The 24,093-nt window shown below is 37.7% G+C and overlaps 1 protein-coding gene and 1 pseudogene across 1 annotated transcript in view; one reads left to right on the top strand and one right to left on the bottom strand.

Annotated features, from left to right (window-relative positions):
• The window catches only part of LOC107700475 (integrin alpha-11-like), a 49,576-nt gene extending 36,711 nt beyond the window's left edge, over nt 1–12,865 (top strand). Inside the window, exons 14-30 of the mRNA XM_016502136.1 lie at nt 1,504–1,707; nt 1,816–1,946; nt 2,026–2,192; nt 4,319–4,458; nt 4,749–4,859; nt 4,984–5,069; nt 5,150–5,354; nt 5,536–5,634; nt 7,979–8,055; nt 8,616–8,699; nt 8,791–8,881; nt 8,979–9,092; nt 9,678–9,761; nt 10,211–10,321; nt 11,429–11,524; nt 12,189–12,302; nt 12,387–12,865. Coding sequence (XP_016357622.1) covers nt 1,504–1,707; nt 1,816–1,946; nt 2,026–2,192; nt 4,319–4,458; nt 4,749–4,859; nt 4,984–5,069; nt 5,150–5,354; nt 5,536–5,634; nt 7,979–8,055; nt 8,616–8,699; nt 8,791–8,881; nt 8,979–9,092; nt 9,678–9,761; nt 10,211–10,321; nt 11,429–11,524; nt 12,189–12,302; nt 12,387–12,464 — 1,992 coding nt within the window. The 3' untranslated portion in view covers nt 12,465–12,865. The remainder of the gene's footprint in view (nt 1–1,503; nt 1,708–1,815; nt 1,947–2,025; nt 2,193–4,318; nt 4,459–4,748; nt 4,860–4,983; nt 5,070–5,149; nt 5,355–5,535; nt 5,635–7,978; nt 8,056–8,615; nt 8,700–8,790; nt 8,882–8,978; nt 9,093–9,677; nt 9,762–10,210; nt 10,322–11,428; nt 11,525–12,188; nt 12,303–12,386) is intronic.
• A 1,379-nt stretch (nt 12,866–14,244) lies between these two features.
• Nucleotides 14,245–24,093, bottom strand: part of LOC107700474 (intelectin-like) — a 15,426-nt pseudogene continuing 5,577 nt past the window's right edge.

Genomic DNA, 24,093 nt, shown 5'->3' with positions numbered 1-24,093 from the left:
AGCAGGAAAATATTTCCCCCTTGAAATTTAATTATATGAAGCTCACAGAGAGAGAGAGCTGCTTTAACAAATGGAAAAAGCTGGAGCGCATACAAGAGCAATTCTGTGAATAGAGCAGACCTCCATCTTTATTCATTTAGCTCTTATAAGCTATTTCCTTGTGGCCTTAACCAGGAGACCACAATCTGTATTATACCTCGGGTTGCAGCCAGACACTGGGTACATCAACAGTGCTGGTCATCTTTTACTGAAATAATTTGTCATGGTTAATGTCACTGCTTCAGAAAATGTACAATATATACTCCATCCATTTGCAAACCTCCTCTCCTCTCCCCTCCTCTCCTCTCCTCTCCTCTCCTCTCCTCTGATGCTATTTTAGGAAGGCTGAGAAAACAACTGATTTCACATGTCTGTCGTCTATAGCTGAATGTTTTCAGAGAGAGAGAGAGATTGAGGAATTTAGGAGGAGGGTGATGTGCATGGCTAATTACTCTCCCAAATACTTGGCTGACATGAACAGTCTTTGCTTTGAGAAATTGCACCTTTCCCTCAAACTTTCCACCCATTTTAAACTAATTGTTTTCAGAGGCACAAATACCTGCTAAATGACCTCACCTTAAGTGATAATACAGGAGTTCTTGCATTTGACCTTGGGAGTCTGTTTGTGCTTATAACAGTTTATTTCTATGTCATGTCTTGTGTCTTGTGGAATATTTGAGCATTTCTTAAAGTATACTGTGAGGCTGCATTTAATACAGACTCTGTGAAGCACTAGACTTTTTTTCTGATTTGTTGGATAAAGACAACAATGTCGCTCAAATTTCTTACATAAACACATGGTGGGTTGTCTTCGTGGTCTCTGGATCTGCATAACAAATTCCTCAAAAGATTGTCTCTGGTTACAGAAATGTTTAGCTCTTATCCATGACCTAAATGGATATTTCCATCATAAAAAGCATCTTTTCAGAGTTTCTACATTTATTTATGATTGGAATGTAATATAAATAGAAACAAATGCTCCTATTCCTCATTAAAAGTTTGCATTAAACATTTTTGTCCAACAGAAGTGTATACTTTCATGTAGGCTAAATAAGTTTCTTTTATATCTCATTTAAACCATAATATTTATACACTGTATTCCCAATGTATTTTTCCAATTAAGACTTCAGGATTTCAGTTTTAAGCAAAAGCAGCATTGAGTTGTGGGTTTCATAAGCATCCAATATTGAAATAGGAGTTTAGAAACAATTCATTACATAGACAGAGTGCAGTCCAGTGCATGACATCATTTTCAGTGCATTGTGGGGTCAGTTGACTTCATTAAAGAGCAAAATATCTGTACATTGTTGCATTGTGAACCTATTAGTTTACCCCTTGCCTCTGCCAATTTTGGTGTACAAGCTATCAACTTTTATAGAGCACCAAGTCTTATTTTACTCACATTATGCTGCAACTAAATTGTGTCCTACCTCACGGCAGCCTTTTATGCTTGTTTCCCATCAGCCTCGTTTCATATTGGAGGGCTCGCTGGAGATCTTAGATCATGGTCAGAATGCCCGTTTCGGCTCTGCACTGGCCCCTGTGCCTGATCTTAATGGGGATTCATTTAATGATGTGGTAATAGGAGCTCCACTAGAGGATGACCACAAAGGAGCCATTTACATCTACCACAGCCAACGCAACAGAATACTGAGGAAATATAAACAGGTACCACATAAGTGTCCAGCTACTCTCTTGTGTGTTAATTAATCTGCATGCATTTGTTTTGAATAGTTAATTAAGCAAGATTTTACATCCATCTCTTCTCTCTGCCAGAGGATTGGTGCTGTTCAGCTGGCCCCAGGTCTGCAGTACTTTGGTCGTAGCATCCATGGGAAAATGGATATGAATGGAGATGGCCTGGTGGATCTAGCTGTAGGCTCCCTCGGTGCTGCAGTACTTCTGTGGTGGGTTTTTAATTTATTTACACTTACCTACACTTTATTTCTCCCTAAATACCTCAATAATGTACCATTTGTGCTGCAGGTCTCGAAGTGTTGTCCGAATCCATGCCACTGTTCGATTTGAGCCCAGCAAGATCAATATATTCAATAAAGACTGTCGGAGAGGAGGGAAAGATGTGACCTGCATGTCAGCTATTGTATGTCTGAATGTCACAGCTCGGACTCCTAATAGAGCCTCACAGGAAATAGGTCAGTTTATATGTATTTACTACTCTAAATAAATAAAAATACTGAACTTTTATGTCTTCTAAGTCTTTCTGAAGACATACTGTAAATTGGTATATAAAATGTTTAATCTCTGTAGATTGTTGCTTATTTATGAAATTGATACTCGTTTATCAGCTTATTATGTACATAAAATGGTCTTTGTGCACTGACTACATCTGTTGTAGTGTTGGATTGCAACAGACCTTTGGTCAAACACCCAAACACACTCTATACTGGAAAACTTTCTGGAGAATGGGAAGTTATGGAAGTGCTTTAAAAGCAGCAGTTTCCTCTCATCATACAGGTGCATCTCAATAAATTATCACAATTTGAGTTGAATTACTGAAATAAATGAACTTTTCCACGACATTCTAATTTATTGAGATGCACCTGTATATCTCACTTGAGTATCTCTTGGTTACAGTATCATTAAAGCTAAACAACTGACAGCTGGCGGGGTTTACATACCACTGACCATCTGCATATCCAGTGTGGCTCAGTTAAGGTTTCCCTGCTGAGCATGCCTCGTATTAGCATGAAAAAGATATCATCAGTAGTGATGAATTGTTCAACATGCGCTAATCTTTTGATCTTTCCTTTGTTGCTTTGTTGATTCAAGATTTACCTTGGGAGTGGAAAAGAAAAGCTGCTTAGCCGGCTATGGATATTTAGAAATAAAGTATAGGCACATTGTATGATGATTCTGGCTGAAAGAACAAAATAAATTAGTATAAAAGTATTTTTAGCATGTGTAATATTGTTACTGAAAGCCAAAGCCTCTTAAACAGTTTAAAATAATAGTGACTAATAATGACTACACATGAAGTCATTGCTGTGCAAGATCACTTAGTAGAAGCACAAAGCAAGGCAGACTGCATTGCTGCATTAAAATGCCTCAGTCCCTCAGGACAGGTCTATTTAGTGTTTGACACATGTAGTTTGACTTAAGACCTCGGTGACCGTCATCGGTTTGTTTTGAAATACATGTGCTGGAAGGTCAAGTTTCCTGTGTAACGTGTGGGACCACCGAGCAGCACAACTGTTTTTAGTTAACCTTCACGACCCCAGAGCATCTCCATCACAAATGTCATGGGTGTGAAACCAATGTAATGGTCTCAGAGAGATGACATGTCTTAGTCTTTATGGTCATCCAGGGGGATCAGACTTTTGGGACAATATGAAATGAGGCACATATTTTATTTAAATCTAATTCGCTTCACATGTGCTGAGGAGGGTTATGAATATGTTAAGCCTTTAATTGTGTCATTTATTGGTACACATTTTTCACATTTATGAGATTTTATAAAGTAGGATAACTAAGTTTATAGGCTTTTCTCAGCCCATGAACAAGGTTCAAATAGTCTTTCAGCAAGCTTCTTTTTGAACCTCGTTAGATAACGAACATTCTCACATCATTCTCTTAAAATAGTTTTCTTTAAGATTCAATTTGATCAACTTCAGAGTTGCTACTCTAGAGTCTCTTAAATCTGTCTGCAGTCCACACATGGTAGATCACACATGGCAGACAGTAAATTGATTCATAATTTTAAAGAGATTTCTATTTAAAATAGATGCTCTTCTTTTGAACTTTCTATTCACCAAAGAATCCTGAAAAAATATCACTGTTTCCAAAAAAATATTAAGCAAGACAATTGTTTTAACATTGATAATAATAAGTGTTTCTTAAGCACAAAATCAGTATATTAGATTGATTTCTGAAGGATCATGTGACACTGAAGACTGGAGTAATGATGCTGAAAATTCAGCTTTGCCAACACAGGAATAAATTATAATAGATTTTTAGAATGGATGAAAGAAAAACTAAACTAGAATTTGTTTTAGTTATTTTAAATTGTAATAATATTTAACAATATTACTGTTTTACTATATTTTGATCAAATAAATGCAGCCTTGGTGAGCATAAAATACTTTTTTCAGAAACTGTCTTAAAACCTTCAACTTTTGAATAGTAGCTTATATATACCACCATGTTATCTGGCATTAATTGCAAATAATGTGTAATAAGTAAATATTTACTTTTAATAAGCAAATAAGTGATAAGTAAATGTTTCACTGTATGTTCACTGTATTCCTTCCACTTCTCTTAGCTCTTAGCTACAATGCTTTCTTTGAGGAGAAGCGCTTCAACCCTCGAGCTGTGTTTGATGACCCAGATCACCAGCAGCCACAGAATCTTACACTGCTTCCTGGAGAGGAGACGTGTGACCACATCTACTTCCATGTCATGGTTAGCTCTCACCTCGGCTCTTAGGTCATCAAAGTATCGTAAGAGGCCATTTGCATTGCATTTAAATAATTGATAATGATAACATTATTTGCAATGACTGCCAACTCATTAGTTCTGTTAATTATGTACTTTCTTGTCTGTTTATTCAGATTTTCCATTTTAATAGAAGCATTCTTATTTTATTAAGTTCACTTTGTAGCATTACAGTAGCAGATTATATTCTTCCAGTTTACTCTTTTATAGCCGTTTATTTAGATTGAGAGATTTATGATATTGTAATGTTGATACAGGAGACTACAGACTATGCCAGGCCCATTATATTCACTGTAGAGACTGAGCTATTGGACCTGGACCAAGGCCCAGCTCTGGATGATAGCTGGCCGACTACTGTGAAAACACAGGTGAGTGTTTGTAGGTCAAGAGAAACTTTACTGTTGCACTGTATATATTTTAACAACATTAACACAATATGAATTATGAAGTATGTTAGCAGTAAGCATTTTTTTTTTTCATGATTTTCTTCAGCTTCCCTTCTGGAATGGGTGTGACGAAGATGACCATTGTGTTCCAGATTTGGTGTTACAATCTCAGACTGATTTAATGAATCGCAAGTAAGATAAAGCACACACACGTATGCTTACACACTTACGGTATGTGCACACATGCTCATGCCCCCTTTCTTTCTCCACAGGCAGTTCTGTGCCCAAGCCTTTCGAGCAGGCAGTCTGTTATGTCAGAGTCAGACGTCAGCAGAACCTTCTGAACGCATTATAGAGGGATCCAGGAGGAGGATGGTAGTAGACGTACGCCTAGAAAACAGAGGGGAGAATGCATATGGAGCTCAGCTTAACATCACTAACAATCCAAACCTACGCTTCTCCAGCCTTATAGTGAAGGTACAACATCACTCTAATACCTTATGTTTGGTTGTTTGATACCTGTTAAGGATTGAATGTTTGATTTGTTCCATTGTCCATTCATAATAAAATCTTGATTGATACTAATGACCTTTTAAAAAATTAGGCATCTGCTAAACTGACTGTTAAATTGGGCTGTTCTCTCTGTCTCTATTTATAGGATAACTCTGATATACATATAGACTGCCGCAGTGAGAACAGGCGAAAATATGAGAAATCTTGCAATATCAGTGCACCTTTTATGAGAGCAAAGTCACAGGTGAGTTGTCATTTCCACATTTATAGAGTTACACTGAACCATATCAGAAACCTCTAGCCCAAAATAACAACTATGTGTACATTCTTACACCAATATTGACAATTTAATAAAGCACTTTTTGTGCCAAATTAGTTCTCCAGTTAGGTTACTGTAACTAAACAACTGATCAGACGGTTTGGTTTGGAGAAGATTTTAATGTTTTTAAAGAAGTCTTTATATACTCACAACGACTGCATTATTTCATAAAAAAAAACAAAAAACAGTACAAACAGCAACATTGTGAAATATTATTACAATTTTAAATGATGATGATTTAAAATTATATTAAAATTCCTGTCATGGCAAAGTTGAATTTTCGGCAGCCATTACTCCAGTCTTAAGTGTCACATGTTGTGCTGCTTAATATTTTTGTGGAAATACGATGATACGATGATTTTTTTCAGGATTCTTTGATGAATAGAACATTCAAAAGAACAGCATTTATTTAAAATTGAAAACCTTTGTAGCAATTTAAACGTCTTTACTGTGACTGTTGATCAATTTAATGCATCCTTGCAAAATTTCTTTAAAAAGCGTTTGAAAAGTATGCAAAGAATTAGCATTTAGTTTCACTAAACCCATGTCATATTTCACTAATGTGTCTGTTATGCATGACGCTAAATAAATGGTTGGTGTGATGTTTTTCAGGAACCTGAGCCAAGTCAAATGTAATGTAGTAACTAATGCTTTTACCAAACTGTACTCTAGCCGATGTGCACTGCATATTATCATATATGCAGAATTATATATTGTATAATCCTAATGTGAGAATGTTTTATTGCCATGTTCAGCAACACTAGACATTTAGAGGTTACACCAGGGACAGTACTAGCCGTCTGAGCTCTAGAAAGCCTTGCTTACACAAACATATTGGACCACACAGTCAAAAGCCTATAGACTTCCTCACATTGCCCATCTGCAGAACTGTCAGGATCTATCACTGTAATACCAAATCTTTACATCTGGAATGTTCCACAGGGCATAAACATACTCATAAGGTCACCAGCACCCTGAAGTTACAGAATGATTCACTTAGTGTCCATTTTTGGTTGACCCTTAAGCTTGTGTTCAGGCCTGTCCAGAAAAAGAAAACACGAGGCAAGAATGTAATACAAGAATGCAGTTACTATACAGTTACTACATCCGTACAGAGGAAAGGCCATCAATCACACAGCCTGGACCACAGAATTCTGTCCTGTGCTAGGGCACTGCTTTGATAGGAAACAGGTCAGCAGCTTCTCACAGAGTCCTGATTAATTTTCTTGAGGTTTGGAGGTCATTGGAGCTACACTTGTGGCTACAGGGAGAGATTTTATTGGCCCACTTAGGAGCCTGGTTCAGCTCAGAACAGTTAGTGATGGGGTGAAAGTGGAATAAAAGGAGGAGAATTGAGGAGGAGGAAATGTAAAAAGGATTTTCCATGCTGCTTGTGCCACTACTCACCAAGGGGGAATGAAGAGTTTGCCCACGTAGTTATAGCTGTGTCCAAGTGCTTCCATTTCTCCAAGCAAGAATAAAACTAAAAGCCTGCCCCTGTGCTTTAAAGGGATAGTTCACCCAAAAAATAACATTCTGTTGTCATTTACATGTCGTTCCAAACCTGTATGATTTCCTGCTGAACACAAAAGACAATATGTATTTATTTTTTCGGTACCATGTTGTTTTAGACCTCACTGAGCTGATTTTCATTGTATTGACAGGAACAGTTGAAACATTATCTTATTTTAGAAAGTTAGTCAAACAATTGTGGAATGACACAAGGTTGAAGGATTTCATTTGATCAGACTTACAGTGCATTATCAAATCCCACAAAGAAAAAGACAAGCATTCATTCTGTAACTGCATGGAGACTTGGATCACCTCCGAAGTGGTGGCTAGAGCAGTTGCTCCATGAACTGGAGCAGATTTTCATTGGGAGAGTCTGTATATCATCTGTATCTGTGTTTTGTCACTACGAAGTGATGTATATATATGAATATATGCACATGGTCTGTAGAATAAGGCTAGAGGCTGACTAGCGTACAGGGTCTTGGCCTGTTTGTGTCATTCTCCTATATCCAGACAGGCTGTTTGCCCGGGAAAATATTGATTCATCTTTAAAAATATACGTTTTGGATGTGATCAGGGTATAAATTTGAATTTTGGAGGCAAGGAATCCAAAAGCTAGGGATGAACTAATTTCATGTGAGTGAGCATGTGTGTGAAGTTAGAATAGATTTTTTTTTTGAGGAAAACCAATAGTTAGTTGTGTTACTATCATGTGGCTGTTGTGATTAAACATTACTCTGTGTCTCTCACTCCCCAGGTTACATTTCGTTTGGAATTTGAATTCAGTCACTCTGTGCTGCTGGATCATGTACAGATCATATTGGAGGTTACCAGGTAGGATACAGCTAACATTTAGCAGTCAAACATGCTCTATGTGAGATGTTGTAAATGTTTAGATATGGAAAATATTTTGAATAATACAGTTAAGAATATAGATGAAATTGAAAAACTGGATTTTAAAACTTTCAATAAAGGGTTAAAGAAACATTATTACAAGATATGTTATAACGTAAAATTTTTATTCTGCACTATTTCAGACAGATTATTTGCTTTATATTTTATATTATATATATTTTTTTAAATCAGTTTTATTTTTAGAGCATAGTTTTATCCTGTGGGGCACAAAATGAAAAAATAAAATACACATAGATCACTGGATGACTAAATGGCCACACTGAAATCTGCTAGATGTTGTCTCAGTTAAAGTGTCTAGAAAATTGCTGATGGTTTGGAATGTTATGAAACTCTGAGGCAAAAGGATCCTGGACACCAACGATGCCTGAGCTAGAATGTTAAACTCCTCGTATACGCAGCCAAGTGTCACTGCGCAGTGAATCACAGGGTGAGCATAACTGCCTGGGAGGTTTCTCATGCCTGTTCTTATGTCTCTGCAGTGAGGGTGAGGAAGTTGTCCTACACGACAACATTAATGACATTTTCTACACTCTGAAATACGAGGCTGATCTGCTCTTCACAAGGTGAGATAGATGTGTGTTTGTTTGAATACTCAAGTCAATATGGGTGGTTGTGGTAGTTGGGAAAAGTTACAATATGCTTTCATTCTCTCAGGGATTTTTACTCTACCCGATATGAGCTTAAACCTGACCTCTCTCTAGAGGAACCAAGTGATTTCAACCCTCCGTTCAACTTTACCTTTCAGGTGAGGTCCACTTCCTTGCTATCTGTAACTAAAGAGATCAGGGCCCCGAAAACTCATGTTTCGAAAAAACCAAACATGTTTTCTCTATGCATCACAGATCCAGAACCTTGGTTATTTTCCAATCCAAGATTTGCAACTGTTCATTGCAATCCCTGAGGTCACGAAAAATGGCAATCAACTCCTGCAGATCAGAGATTTCCATATTGACCAGGTGAGGAGGACACAACTAGACTTGTAGTTTTATTTTACTTGTTATTACAATTCCCCTTAGATTTCCAAAAATATTTCTAAAGGCTGGAATACACTGCATGGCTTTTGCCCAAATGTTTGCTCCGATTTACAGTCTAGATGAGGTAATGCTAGCTGCCGAAAGTCAGAGCCAGTCCGCAGATTTAAGTTGAGAGGTTTCACATTTTTAGCTTCAGACTATTATTACATCCATTTAGTGGATATCAAACTTTTTTATATTTCGAGTCAATTTAAAACACATTCTGTTTTAATTTGTCATGTGCCAATTGCATAAATCTAAATATTCCAATCTAAATATTCTAATTATTCAAATAGTTTGAGACTGACATTTACAGTTCAATTTATGCATTTGGCAGCAGCTTTTATCCAAAGTGACTTACACATCATTCAAGGTATACATTTGCTCAGTTCATGCATTCTCTGGGAGTAGATCCCATTACATTGGCATTGCTAGTGTCATGCTTTACTGTTTGAGCTACAGGAATAATTTTAATAGTGATTTGTGTCTTTTTTGTATTAATAGTGTTTTGTTCCTTTTTTCCATCAGGTAGGTGGAAGTCATTGTATCCCCCTTCAGCATGTGGCACACAGTCGGGCGTCTCCGGAGGACCTCTCACGAACATCACGACTGGTGAGACCCTCTCTGCACAGGCTTAAAGTGTCTGCCTGTTATCACAGACACTATGTGTGCCACATTTCAGACTTGCACTTTAGCACGTCTGGCTTGTGTTGTTTATGGCGCTTTATAGTTTGCCTGATTTAAAGGCTTTCAGATATGATATGTTGATTTAATGCACAACAGCAAAGCACTTCTCTACAAAATAGTTGGTTTTGTCCTCTCTGAATAAAGCCACTTGAGTTTAATAGATTGTGCCATAAATAAAGCTTGTTATTGGTAAATCTATTTCATCTTCAATCAGTTCTCGAAATGTTATTGTGTTTTTGAAGATTCTTCTATGTCTCAGGTAGGGAGTTTTGTAATGCAACTCTAATGCACATCAGATTCCCACCATAAGCAGCTGGGTTTCATCAGTAAGATTGTCTGTTTGTGAGAGAAATGTTTCTTGTTCCTTTGCACAGAACTACTCCAACACCCTAACAGTGCCAGTGCAGTGTACCGTCAACCTGCCTTCCTACAGAGACGTCAGCGTGAAAATTGGTGGATCCCTCCATACTGATGCACTGCATGCGGTGAGTAGCTGTGACTTTGAAATAACAATCTGATGAAGAAAAATAAGTATAATGTTGGAAGAACTTGTAATCAGGGCACAGTGTTCACACAACATGAAAGCTTTGGTCGAGAGGAGGATCTCCCAAAGCCAACACAAAACTATGATCAGACTAGTAATTAGAGACAACAAGTCATACAGTACATGTAGGCATACTAGAATCCGGTTTTGTTTACATTTTGTGCTTAAAAAAAAGCAGCACATGCTTTGCATTTACAGTGACACCAGAAAGTATTTGGACACTTAATCCACACCCAAAATGTGGAAATGTCTGCAGCAAAAGTTAAAGCAGGTGGCATTTATTTTTAAAGAAAAACACTTTTCAAGTAAAACAATTCACAAGAATACGTTTCACTTTGGAAAACAACAGATATATTGTTAAAAAGTAAGAAATATTATTTGTATATTTTCTGGTTGTCAAATGTTAATTAAATGTCCATAGTTAATATGGCACAAAAATGTGCTAAAATCACCTTACGATCAGATTGTTCAGAAAAGTGAAGGGTTACAGTTTATTTTGATAGTCCACTTTGGGTATTCTAATAACTATAAGTAACTTTGCAACTACATGTTAACTGACTCATTAGAGTATTAGTAGACTGTTAGGTTAGGGTTAGTAGAATAAGTTGGCATGTATTTAAAACGTTACTTACAGTCACTTATATATAGTTACTTATAGTTTGATGGTATAAGGAACCATCAAAAAGTGTTAGCAGACAGTTTACTAATATTGTAATCACTGGTTGTTGACATGTAGTTACAAAGTTAATTACAGTTAGTAAAATGTCTAAAGTGGACTGTCAAATTAAAGTGTTATCAAGTAAAGTTATCGCTGAGAAAGGCTCTAGCATCACTTGATTGCAATGTCCACTTGGTTTGATATTTTGTATCTAATGCAATGAAAGTCAGACGTTTTGCAACAAGTGTGGCTTAAGTGTTCTAATACACCAACGTTTTTCTACCACTTCTCTAGCCTCTCACCTTTAGTGCTTGTTCTCTCCCACTTTCTCACATCTACTGAAGTAAGCATCTGTCAGAGAAACTGAAAACTTTTTCTTGTCACGGGCAGCTGAAGTTCAAAGCCCTCGAGTTGGTGACAACAGCCTCAGTGGAGCTGAACCCTACCAGCCCTATGTTTCTGCCTGAAGAGAGGCCGGTCAGACATGTGAGTCACCCTCTATACACATCAGCATTTACAGAAAGCCACGTTACAAAAACATTGCTGGACAACATGTTTAGACTAGGTAAAAATAAATCCATGACTGAATTTGTGAAGATGTGGTTAGTATGAGAAGTTGTTTTCAAAAACATTGACAAATGGTGTGTTTCATTCATCTGTCAGAAAGAGTTAAGAACAATTGCACACAAGCATTAAATATAAATGTCTTTATGCTAACATTACTCAGTATTCGGCTTCATACAATCAGGCGTACTGGTTTTCTCCTGCCGGAATCTTCCCTTTACACATCAGTGTGTCTTCTGGTGAGCTACTGTGTGTGTTGTTTCACCACAGCAAAAGAACCTGGAGCCAAGGGGACCGGAAGGACCAGCAGCACAATTCAGTTCTGTTCTTTTCTCTATTGCTGTGTGGTGCTGCCATCTGTAGGCAGGACGGGAAATAGGCATAACTACTAACATCAGCAAATCTGATACCAGCTGCAACAGATGAAACATGAAATGTGACAACTTGTTTAGAACAGAAAACCAGTACCGAGATATACAGAGAGCTCTGAGGAACCCAACAGTCATGCCACAAGCAGCTATATGATGATCTCTGATAAAGCAGTATAGTTTGTTATATTTTTCTTTTGTATGTGTGTTTTTTTCAGATAATCCTAGAGATCAGGAAAGAGGAGGATTACCGTGTTCCCATCTGGATTATCATAGGCAGCACACTTGGAGGCCTGTTACTTCTCACACTCCTCATTCTGGCACTTTGGAAGGTATTGTATCCTTATTTTACAGATGCATGGATGGATGGACAGTTAGAGTGAATCTTGATCATTTGTATTTTTTTCACTCAATAGTTGGGTTTTTTCCAAAGGCAGAAAAGGCGTGAGGAGACTGAGAATGAGGGTAATGGTAAGATGATGGAAGAGCGATAACGCAGGCTGCTCAAGAGGGTTCAGACAGGCCTACATCTCAGGGACCAACCAACAGCAACATTAGACGTCTCTGAAACAGGGAGAAAGAGAGAAAAACAGGACTTTGGGCAATGAAAAAAGGAGAGGGATTTGCTCTGTGCACTGGACAACCTGTTGTTCAACCATGAAAAAAACTGCAATGACGCTCACCATGCCGGCACTGCTTACTGAGCCGACCCTGCAGATGGGTCTCCATCTCACTTCTCATTCCAGATCAAAACCCTCAGATGACATGATGAGGATATTCTTCTGACAGAAACTTTTTTAGAAGATACATTAAAAAAGAAAAGCTTTTTTTCTCCACAGGGTCTTGGGAAGCACAGTCATTTGCATTTGATCCTTGGTCAAATCCAATGCCGGACTCTGCAAATATACAAGATAAACCTCAAAGGGCTGTAACTCTATAAAACAGACACCATCGCTTCAGCTAGAGCCCTGTCTACTAGACACGTTTACAGACTGAAGTGGAACCTGTTCGTCGGTTGGTGCTCAGATCCCAATTCGTCAGTCACGACTGACGTAACGTCTCCGTTCCCTCCTTCAGGGAACGAGGGTTACACAAGTAACCTAGACGTTTTCTGGTGCTTCGTCTTGGACATCTCCAAAAAAGGGACATCTTTGAGGAAAAAAGTGCAAAAGTTAGCTCATTTTATTGTATTATTATATGTAATGTAATATTAGGCACTGGAGTATGTAGCTCTGTTTTTTGCAGTCGTCATAATTTATTGAACAGAAAATTAACTCTTGTGGACTTTACTACAATTTTTTAAAGAATTATTCTCCTCTAATACTCTAAATAATTATACATCAACAATTTATGTTTTTCTATATGCTCATTCTTCAGTCTCATAACAATAGAGGTGGACATTTACTATTTGACTTTTTTTAAATATTGATGCACTTTTTATACTGTAGTGATACAAACTTGAATTTTGTAAATATACAGGCTATCTTTGTAACAAAAAAATTGCAATTGTTTGCTTTCTTGAGGATTGTGGCATTGCAGTGCATCTCTAGTGAGAAATTAGTCCTAGTTAAACTTCCATGATAGAGCAGGCAGCACATCCTCAAACATGCTTCACACCTCAACAAGTAGCCTTTGAGAAAGGGTATGCTTACTGTACAGTACGTCAACCAGACAGATGATGGTTCATTCATTTCAATTAAGAATATTGTTCAGATGTTCACTAACATCAAAAGATGTTGACTGTTTACAATGCTATGAAACATCCTTATCATTTGCAGATGTATTGTAGTCAGGGATCCCTATTCTCCAATGCTTTATCATATATATGTGTAAATATACATGTCCAAGAATATAAAATAAATATCTAAATAAAGAATTTGGAAAAAAGAAAGAGTGTTTATAAATGACAAGGGATGATGGATCTTAAATGCTATGTTTTGTATACGAGCAAATCCTCACATATGTATTCATGGTAGAGTACAACTTGTTGATAAGTATTGGCAGTCCACTGGTTTTATTAGAACATTATACATTTTGTTCCAAGGAAATGCATGAACATTGAAGTATGTTTAAAGTATGTTAGATATGAACTAGTTCAATAAATAGCTAATCAGTGACAAACACCTAACCATATGCATTCTTAGAGTATAGACATATAAAGAATATACTGTATATTGTAATGAAATACATTTGTGAAAGTAAGTGTACATATAACATTCAGGTGTTATTCAATGTAATATATCTAAAAGAGAAGATTTTAGACTGATCAGAGAGTCAGCGATAAAAGAGAAGCACAGAGGCTTCAGTTATCTCTCTGGAAGCACTCCATTCTGTATTAGTACCATAGCCATTCCAGTCGAAGCTTGTAAAGTCCCCACACTGTTTAGGAACCCCTTCAGGAAAGTGTCCACCTCCACCAATACAGAACTGCAACAATATGAGTACATTACTAGCAACACAACATGCATTTCTTGAAATAACACTGATGCTGTAGATTTATTTCTGTTGTAAGTGTATTGTTGTAAATGCATTTCCTCGTCGTTTTTACACTGAAACATTAATTATTGTCTGTCTGAATTATGTCATCACAAATTCTGTTCATTGTTGTTGTTGTAAATAATCCATATTATTTTAAACTCACGTGTTCAGTGTGACAACCGGTTGGTTTAACGCTGGAACAAAGAGCCATAGCTGCCTTTTCGGTATTGAAGACCCTGAATGTGATGAATCCGGGCTCAAATATTCCTGAAAAACATTCACAGAATATAACACTGATGATGATATGTCATGGTAGATCCACATACAACATGGCTTTCATTCATTAATGTGATCAGATCACAACAGTGATGATGCCTTATGTAATAATATCACTGAATAATTCAGATTTTATGAATGTCAATCAGTTTTGCTACTTTAAAAATATTTGAAAAATATTGGCTCAAGATGTATTACCGTACCTCTTGAATTTGGACCATACTGATAATTGGTTGCTATCGCATTTCCAGTATCATACACTATTGGAATAGCAGGTTCATTATCAGTGATGCATGTCCCGATTCCAAACCTCACAGGGAATTTCTGGAAAAATTAAGATTTAAAAAAATTAAATATTCAGTGTTCCAACTCACTATTATTAGGAACATGCCACACAGGCACATCCTGTGCCACAATGTCAAAGTATCCAGGATTCTGTGACAGAAAGGAAACAGACTGTCATTTTAGATTGTAGACAAACATCTTTTTGATTGTCAGTCCAATGTCTTAGGTTGATGATACACGGGGCAACTTTTGAGCAATGTTACCAGGCAACTTTGGGCAATGTTGCCGCCAATGGGCAACCAGATGAGACATAGGGCCCATGACCGATCTAAAGTATCCTGATAGACATTTGTTATCCATTCTCAATGCGAAAGTGCCCAAACAACATTGCTCAAAAAAAGTTGCCCGACAAAATTGCTCAAAAAGTTGCCCCGTGTATCATCAGCCTTAGTGTCCTTTAGGTTGCTTTCCTTGAACCATAGCTGTAAAACCATAAATGTAATAAAAAAACACCTTATAATCATCACTTGTAGCGGCCTCTGCAGTTCCAAATGTGATTGTGTTTGCCTATGTTCCTTCACCATCAGGTCGGTTTGGGTCGCTGCCCTGCTGGCTAGACCAGCGATCACCAACAGTGCACTTTCCATACATGTTGTTTTCATGAACTCTGGCCACCAGCGTCCAGCCGCCACCAACAGTGGTCATATCACAGAACATCTGGTAAAGGACCCCTCTTGATGAGATCAGATAGTACAGACCATCTGATTGAACAGAAACATTCCAGAGACAAATAAATGCAGTTGTTGCTTAAGATAGCAAAAATACATAGAAAATATTGTACCATCATAAACATGATACTTGTCACGAATTTCTTTGCAGCTTCGAGCAGCAAATTAAATTTTCTCTTTATTTTTTAACATGAAAAATTTACCAAGGTCCGGACCTCAGTGACCTCATAGCTGGCTACGGGCCTGCTTATGAGGAAACTCCTGTTTACTCTAAATACTAAAGCCTGATTTGTTTATGTTCGTGTAGCTGCAGTGCAACTGCTAAATAAGTCAGCTCTGAGTGCCATTTCATCAGAAATTTCCTAGAAATTTTCCATTCTGTGGCGTTGTTGCAAATGCCCTGCACACTTCAGACGGGCACAGTAAGTATGTCACTGAGACAGACTGCGCTCACTGAGACAGACTGCTCTCACTGCGAGAGCATGAGTCTCATCCTGCTTTGCTCGCGGATCGCCTTCTTCAGTGAAGGCAGCCCCATCCCTCCTGCTCTCCCGTTTCTCCCCTCCTAGGAGCCTCGGAGGAAGAAACAGTAGAGTTACAGGGCTCAGCAACCGGGCTCAAGTGATCTGATTCACCCATGTGCTTTACACGTGAGGATCAAAGCCCCTCGTCTGCAATGAGCGGTTTGATCTCTTTCAGCGGATCTTTGAAGAAAGATGTCACTGATGACTCTATATCACTTACAGCTTCGAATGCAGAGGAGTGGGCATGCTCCGGAGAGGATCCTGGCACTCTTCCCCCCCAGTGAGTCAACGTGAGCCGGCGTGGATAACAAACTGATTGGCATCCTCACCTAGGCTGTGGAGGATCTCAGCTTAGAATCCCAGCCAACATGTCCTTGTGAGCCCCACATGGATTTTATCTGGTCTATATGGGTGTCATCTGGGCATATGCTCAGAGTGGGCATTTTGATGGGCTGAATGTGGGCCCCAGCTTGGATAAAGTTGTGGTTGCAACTTTGGTTGTGGTTTACAGGTTGCTGTTTATTAGGTTATTGTTTATTTGGGCTATATTGGGCTATATTTATAGTTACATCAATTTTGTTTTTTGCAGTTGATTTGTTTTTATACAATTATGGGTAACAACATAACGCCTAACAATTGAATAAACTGATTTAATTTTAAGTATTTCATGTGTTTTTAAAGGATTATATCATAATGTACTGTACAACAATCCAAGACCATTTACTGTAGGAATAGTTTAATTTTATTTTATTTAGAAGTATCTCAAAAAAATACTCAAAAGGGTTTTTTCCTTATAATCTAAAAGCACTTGTGTTATGCAGTCATTGTCATTTGAAAAAAAAAGAAGAAAAAAAAAACGGTGGCCACTCACCACTTCAACACAGGCACCTGCGTATCAAGGGTTGAAATTTAAACTTAATGAAACTTAACTTAAAGGATTAGTTCACTTCCAGAATAAAAATATCCTGATAATTTACTCACCCCGATGTCATCCAAGATGTTCATGTCTTTCTGTCTTCTGTCACAAAGAAATTAAGGTTTTTGAGGAAAATATTCCAGGATTTTTTTTCCATATAATGGACTTCAATAGTGACCAACAGACTAAAGGTCCAAATTGCAGTTTCAGTGCAGCTTCAAAGGGCTCTACATGATCCCAGCCGAGGAATAATGGTCTTATCTAGTGAAACAATCTGTCATTTTCTAAAAAAAAAAAACTGTATATACTTTTTTGTTGTTGTTTTTTGGACGTTTTGATCTGTTTGTTTTTTGTTTTTTATTAAGCAATTAAACAACAAATATAAATACATTATAACAGAATCTCAGAAAATATAATATAGAACAAAAAACAGAGATAACAGCCAGGGGGAAGAAAATGGCAATCTAAATAAAACAAAACAACTCAATAATCAACACACAAATTATTCAACGGGGCAGTTGTGGCCTAATGGATAGAGAGTCGGACTTGTAACCTGAAGGTCACATGTTTGAGTCTCAGGTCCGGCAGGAATTATAGGAGGGGGGAGTGAATAACCAGTGCTCTCTCCACCTTTAATACCACAACTGAGGTGATGTCAGACCCTGTTTTGTGAGTGTTTTGCTCCCCATGTGTTCCTTATGCCCATATTTGGTTCTTCCTTTTCCTGTTCCCATTATGTTCCCCGATTAGTTCTTCATTTGTTCCCAGCTGTGTTTAATTAATTATCCTCATTCCCCTGTGTTTATAAGCCCCAGTCTGTTCAGTTTGGTTTTGCCGGGTCTACTTGTTGTGTGATCGTCAATCCCTGTGTCCTACGTGTGACTCTTGCGGTGTCAATGTAAATAAAGTCTGTGATAATTCTGGAATCTCCTTTGTCTCCTCGCTCCTTCACAGTAGGCACACCGTAACAGGTGAGACCCTTGAGCAAGGGGTCAGCCAGGGGAACCGAACCCCCAACTGCTCCCCGGGCGCCACAGCATTGGCTGCCCACTGCTCCGGCCTATTATTGGAGAATTTACACTTGCGGATATGATATTTAGCTAAGAGAAGTAATACATTTATAAGATAAAACTCTTTATCAGTATTTTTATGTTTCAACAAAACCAAACAACACATCTTTCCAAAACAAAGAAAATTGAGAGTACACAATCACTCACAAACCTGCAAAAAATATTCCAAAATACTTTTGTGTAATTACAATACCAAAATAAATGTACAATAGTTTCATCTTGCATATTACAAAAGTTGCCCATTGTGTCAATTTCAGGTTTGAATCTCTTTAGGTAACTATTCGCTGGGTAGAATCTATGGATTAATTGGAAGATACTTCTCTGACTTTGTTCACAATAGGTATTTATGTGACAGTAAACTTTTTTCCAGTTTACAATATTTGTAAAATTACTCCAATAGGCAATAACATATGGTTTGGAGACAACTTCTCTCTGAAAGAGAGCACAAATCAGTTTGGTACTCGAATGTGGAACGAGACGAGCTTTACCGACAGTTGTTTGGAATGGATCACAAAGCGGTGGTATAGGGTTCTTTCAAGACCTTTAAACAGTGTAATAACTCCTGAAGGAACAGCATCAAAGACAATGGCAAATTCTTTGGGTGAAACAGGAAAGTTATACTTCTGTAAAAACTCAACATACAACAGTAGATGACCACCTTCATTAAAAAGATCACGTACTAAAATTATTTTATTATCGTATCAGTTCTAAAAAAATAAAGACTTGTTTTTATAAAGAATATATTTTGATTGTTCCATATAAAAAAAAAAAGAGTGTGGAGAGAAATTATGTTTATAAATAAGAGACCAAGCAAGAAGCATTTGCTTGTGGAATGCCGAGAGTTTAACAGGCAATTTTTCAATATAATTACATAAAGAAAGAAAATTTAAGCCACCCAACTGTGAAAATACATAATTAGGAATATAATTCCAAATCGACGAGGGACATTTTAAGAAGCGTTTCATCCAATTGACTTTAAAAGTGTAATTTAAAGTATTAAAATCTAATAAATTTAATCCTCCATTTTCATACGTGTTCATCACAACGGTTTTCTTAATGTAATGGGTGCGATTCCTCCAAACAAAATTAAATAACAGATTATCTATCATTTTACAAATGTTATTTTCCAAATGTAAAGTCAAAGATGCATATGTCAATCTAGATAAACCTTCATCTTTAGTAAGTAATATCCTTCCTTTTAAAGAGATGTTCCTTTAAAGCCACTGGTTAAGTTTTTTTATGGGTTTTATCTATAATAGGAATAAAATTATCAGTACAACGTAGACTGATTTTTGGTTATAATAATTCCTAAATAAACTACTTTTTCTTTAACCAGAATGTTACAAACGGAAGAAACGGCACAATCTGTAATAGACAATAGTTCACATTTAGAAATATTTATGTATAATCCAGACGCTTTGGAAAACGTATCTATTACTCCTAAAGCTACTGCAATTTGATCATTGTTTTTTAAGAAGAGAGTAGTGTCATCCGCCAACTGACTGATGATCACTTCCCTCCCTGCAATAGAGATACCTGTAAGATTACTTTGCTTAACATGGTCCGCTAACAGCTGCGCAGCCAATAGAAATAAATAAGGAGAAATGGGACAACCTTGACGTATACCCCTTTTAACATCAAATCTAGTTAAAGTCCCATGCTTCAGTTTAATTGAGCTATTAGCATAAAAGTATGCTAATAAGTATAAAGTACAGTATAATGTTCTTTTTGCATTACAAAAAAAAGGACCAAAACCAAACCAAAATAAAACTATGTTCAAGAGTATCAAATGCTTTGTAGAAATCCAAAAATAAAATATAACTTTGATCAGAAATCAGATGGGAATAATCAAGAATATCCAAAACGAATCTAATATTATTGGCAATTTGTCTATTCTTCATGTACCCTGATTGTGTTTGATCAATAATTGAAACTAGTACAGTTTTAATTCTCACAGCAAAAACCGCAGGAAGTATTTTATAATCATTATTGAAAAGACATATATTCTTTGACTTTGGGGCAAGTGTGATAAGACCTTGATTCATACTCAATGGAAGCTGAAATACTGAAAAGTCACTCGTAAAACTCTGCTATTAGTCCATCTGTTCCAGGGGACTTCTTATTTTTTAAATGGTTAATGGTATCCAATATTTCTTTAATAGTTATGGGTTTGTCACAAAAATCTTATTTTCTGATTATATATTCTTAGAATCTTTCAAAGAGGAAAAAAAATGAGGATGTTAAATGTTCTGAATAATTTGAAGTGTTTAACTTACTGTAAAACATAGAGCAAAATTTGGAAATTAATGTAGAGTCTGAGGTAATCATACCATTAATATTAAGTTGATTTGAAATTGTGATTTGCACGCTGTTTTTCCAATCGGAAGAAATAGGAGGAATTTTGCTCGCCCTCCTCAAGCCACTTCTTCCTAGAGCGAATGAATGCACCCTCAGCTGGCTATTTCTCTCTCAAGTTGCACATACATTAAATCGTTTTAAAACTGCTTTATGATCTGTCAACGGAGTGGGATGAATAGAAATAGAAATGTCCTCTTGGTTTAAATCCTTTGATATTAACCAGTAATCAATGCGTGAATAGTTACTAAGATTCTTGGTAGACCAACTGGAGTTGTATCCATATATATTGATAACTAAAAAAAAATGATAATAATAGATATCAAGTGAATAAGAAAGTGGCCATTACTATCACCTTCTGAGTGTAAGACATTGTCATTAAAATTATTTAACAAAGTGATAACACTAGCAGAACGCTCAGAACAAATGGAAAACCAAATATTATTCCCCCATTGAGAGCTCCAAAACGTACAGTGTTCAGGTACAGAGTGCGATTCTTGGAAAAAAAAAAAAAAATCAGTTTTAAATTGTTTGACGAACAAAAAAAGTGCCTTACGTTTTAAGTTAAGCTGTAATCCCCTGGCATTTAAAGATAGTATAGAACAAGACATACACAATTAACTTGAGAACAAAAAAACGAATCAAATGTCACTTGTGCGCAAATGTATCCATTAAAGGACCGAACCCAGCACCGTATCATTAGTAAAGGCAAGTAGAGTCAAAAAGAAAGAAAAATCCTGAAAAAAGGAGTCTTTCTAGCAGTAGGCTATGCATGACATATATAAACCAAATAGGCAGCAAATGGTCTAGAATTTAGGTCATTTCATCTCCATCACCTTTAGCATCCCGCTGAACATCCTCGATCTGTTGGAGACGAAGCTCAACTCCACCGATGAAGGCCCGCGCCCCAACGAAGTAGGCTGGTTTTCTCTCGCTATGTGCCTTTTGAATTGCAGGCCAAAACTTGGCTCTAATTTCCTTAACAGCTTGAGGGAGGTCTTCAGCAAATCTTAGGCCCTTTTCACGTAAGAATGAGTTGTTCTTCGCTGCAGCCCAAATAGCGTCCCGGTTTGTTCTCGACAGAAATCGAAGTATGATCCTTGGCTTCTTCTTTCCTAGACGGTGAACAATGTTGATCACCTCCGTCAGCTTGCTCTGGTCTTGAGGCAAAATAGTCTGGCTGATCCTGATAGTCTCCATTTTAATATCTTTGGCTGATTTTTAGCTTTTTTAGATCCAGGAGGCTTGCATGGTGTCGCTGGATATGAGGGAAATTCCTCTTCTGAAAGCATCAGAGACAACTGACCGACCGAGTTTGCATAGTCGTGACAGCTAAACACGAGGGGGTTCATCAAACCTGTTGCAAAGGCCTGTTTAGCAGCCTTCATCGTCCTCTTTTTTTCCCGTGTAGACATATGGATGATCAAATACGGCTTATAAATCACATTCAGACTCTGCTCAGCATCTAATCACAGTCTTATCCTCAATATTAATATTTCAGTGCAAGTGCTCAGTAAAACATGTGCGGTCAGGTCGCCATCTTGGAAACCCCCCATGTAAATGCAAATTCACGCATTACGTAAACACGTCGGAAAGGTCACGCTCGTGACCTTTAGTTCTTCGTCTGTGTACTCCGGTTCAAAAAGGTAGGGTAGGGTGAAAAACTCCATCTCATTTTCTCCTCCAACTTCAAAATCGTCCAACATCATTGTTTTACCTTTTTTTGTAAAGGGCATTTGACTTTCTTTGTATGTTCGCTTTGTAAACACCGGGGCTGTGTTCCAGTCCATTTTTTTATGCCCTTCACTCGCTAACTTCTCTCCATCTCATTTCCTCGGATGTACGTCATTGATTGCGTTGCATGAGTGCCCACTTCTGGTGGAACCCTTGGAATGCTCCGAATTGGATACTCGATCACTTAGAATCTTCGCTTTGTAAACACCGGGGCTGTGTTCCAGTCCATTTTTTTATGCCCTTCACTCGCTAACTTCTCTCCATCTCATTTCCTCGGATGTACGTCATTGATTACGTTGCATGAGTGCCCACTTCTGGTGGAACCCTTGGAATGCTCTGAATTGGATACTCGATCACTTAGAATCTGCTATGGAGTTGGTTTATTGTTTATGTTTTCCCCCTTATGAATTTGTTTGTTGCAGCATTCTATGTAGGTATGCTTGGGCTGTTATAAATGTAAAAAAAAAATCATTTATATGGAGTTGTTTGGGGTGGGGATAAATTAAACGCAATCTGCGGCCTGAAGTGTGCATATGAAGCAGACTCGCTCCCTCGGTCAAAATCGAGGGGTCGAGGGTATGTCCATGACACTTCCCTCTCCACTTGACGAAGTGGAACGCACTTCAAAATGGTGGCGGGGATTCCCCCAAGGGGAAGTGCTTAGGGAAGTTTGAACTCGAACGCAGCCCGGGTCGGTACCTGCGTCATGCATGACCTTTCCAACGTGACTACATAATATGTGACGTCTGCAGCTTCATAAAAATTCTATCTTTGTGTGCAAAAGTGTCATCCTTGCATTATGGTAGCTTGGAATTCCAGCTATCGAGGTCCAGACCTCAGTATATGTTTTATATTCAAAAATAAAAAGAGAAGTTGAGATATGATTAACTTTATGCAAATTAAGAGCGATTTACGGGAGCGACAACCAATAGGAGTGAAGTCAGTGGAGTGCACGTGATCCTTCCCTACATCTGTAGCAACTTTCTTATAATTTATGATATGGATCTGTGTACATACGGTGGTACTTGCCATGCTGACTCCGAGCCTGAAAGGATTAGTGTACCCAGATACCAGATTGCCAGATCCAGCTATTATACGCATATTTGGGGGAGCATAACACTAATACACAGATCTGTAGAATAAATAGATTACAGAATGAAATATCCAAACACTGGTCATGAAGAATGCTATGCTAATTCATTCAGGTTAGTAGTTAACCATTTACAAAGTCATGCCAAAAACATTAATAAGAGCAATAGATTAAAGGTGGGGTAAGTGATTTCTGGTAGCCAATGTTGATATTTCAAAACACCAAAACAAACACGCCCCTATTTTGATAGCTCCGCCTAGGGCTGTGCAAAAAAATCGCCTGCGATTTTGAAAGCGATTTTGTGTAGCTTGTCAGTGAACTACGGCTCTGTGTAGTAAATGCCGCTCCATCTGAAAGCACGTGCTGGAGATTTACTACTAATCACAGGAGCGGCTTTACTGACGAGATGCTCATAAAAATCACATTCGATTTTTTTGCACAGCCCTAGCTCCGCCCCACACATACCTACGCAACCCAGGCAACGATTAGTTCTGTGAAACAAAGCAAAACCAATGTTACACAGTGTCTACACCGGACGCGAGCGGCAAGGCGCAACAAAATACTATAGAACTCATTAATCAGTGATGCTGTCTACACCGGATGCGGCGCGGCGTGACACGACGAATCCCCAACAGAAAACTGCTGCTGCATTCTATTTATGACGTAG

The sequence above is a fragment of the Sinocyclocheilus anshuiensis genome, unplaced genomic scaffold (genome assembly GCF_001515605.1).
Source record: "Sinocyclocheilus anshuiensis isolate Anshui unplaced genomic scaffold, SAMN03320099.WGS_v1.1 scaffold154, whole genome shotgun sequence".
NCBI classification, from domain to species: Eukaryota; Metazoa; Chordata; class Actinopteri; order Cypriniformes; family Cyprinidae; genus Sinocyclocheilus; species Sinocyclocheilus anshuiensis.
The sequence above is the reverse complement of the archived record's forward strand: the minus strand, read 5'-3'. Positions and strand labels throughout refer to the sequence as shown.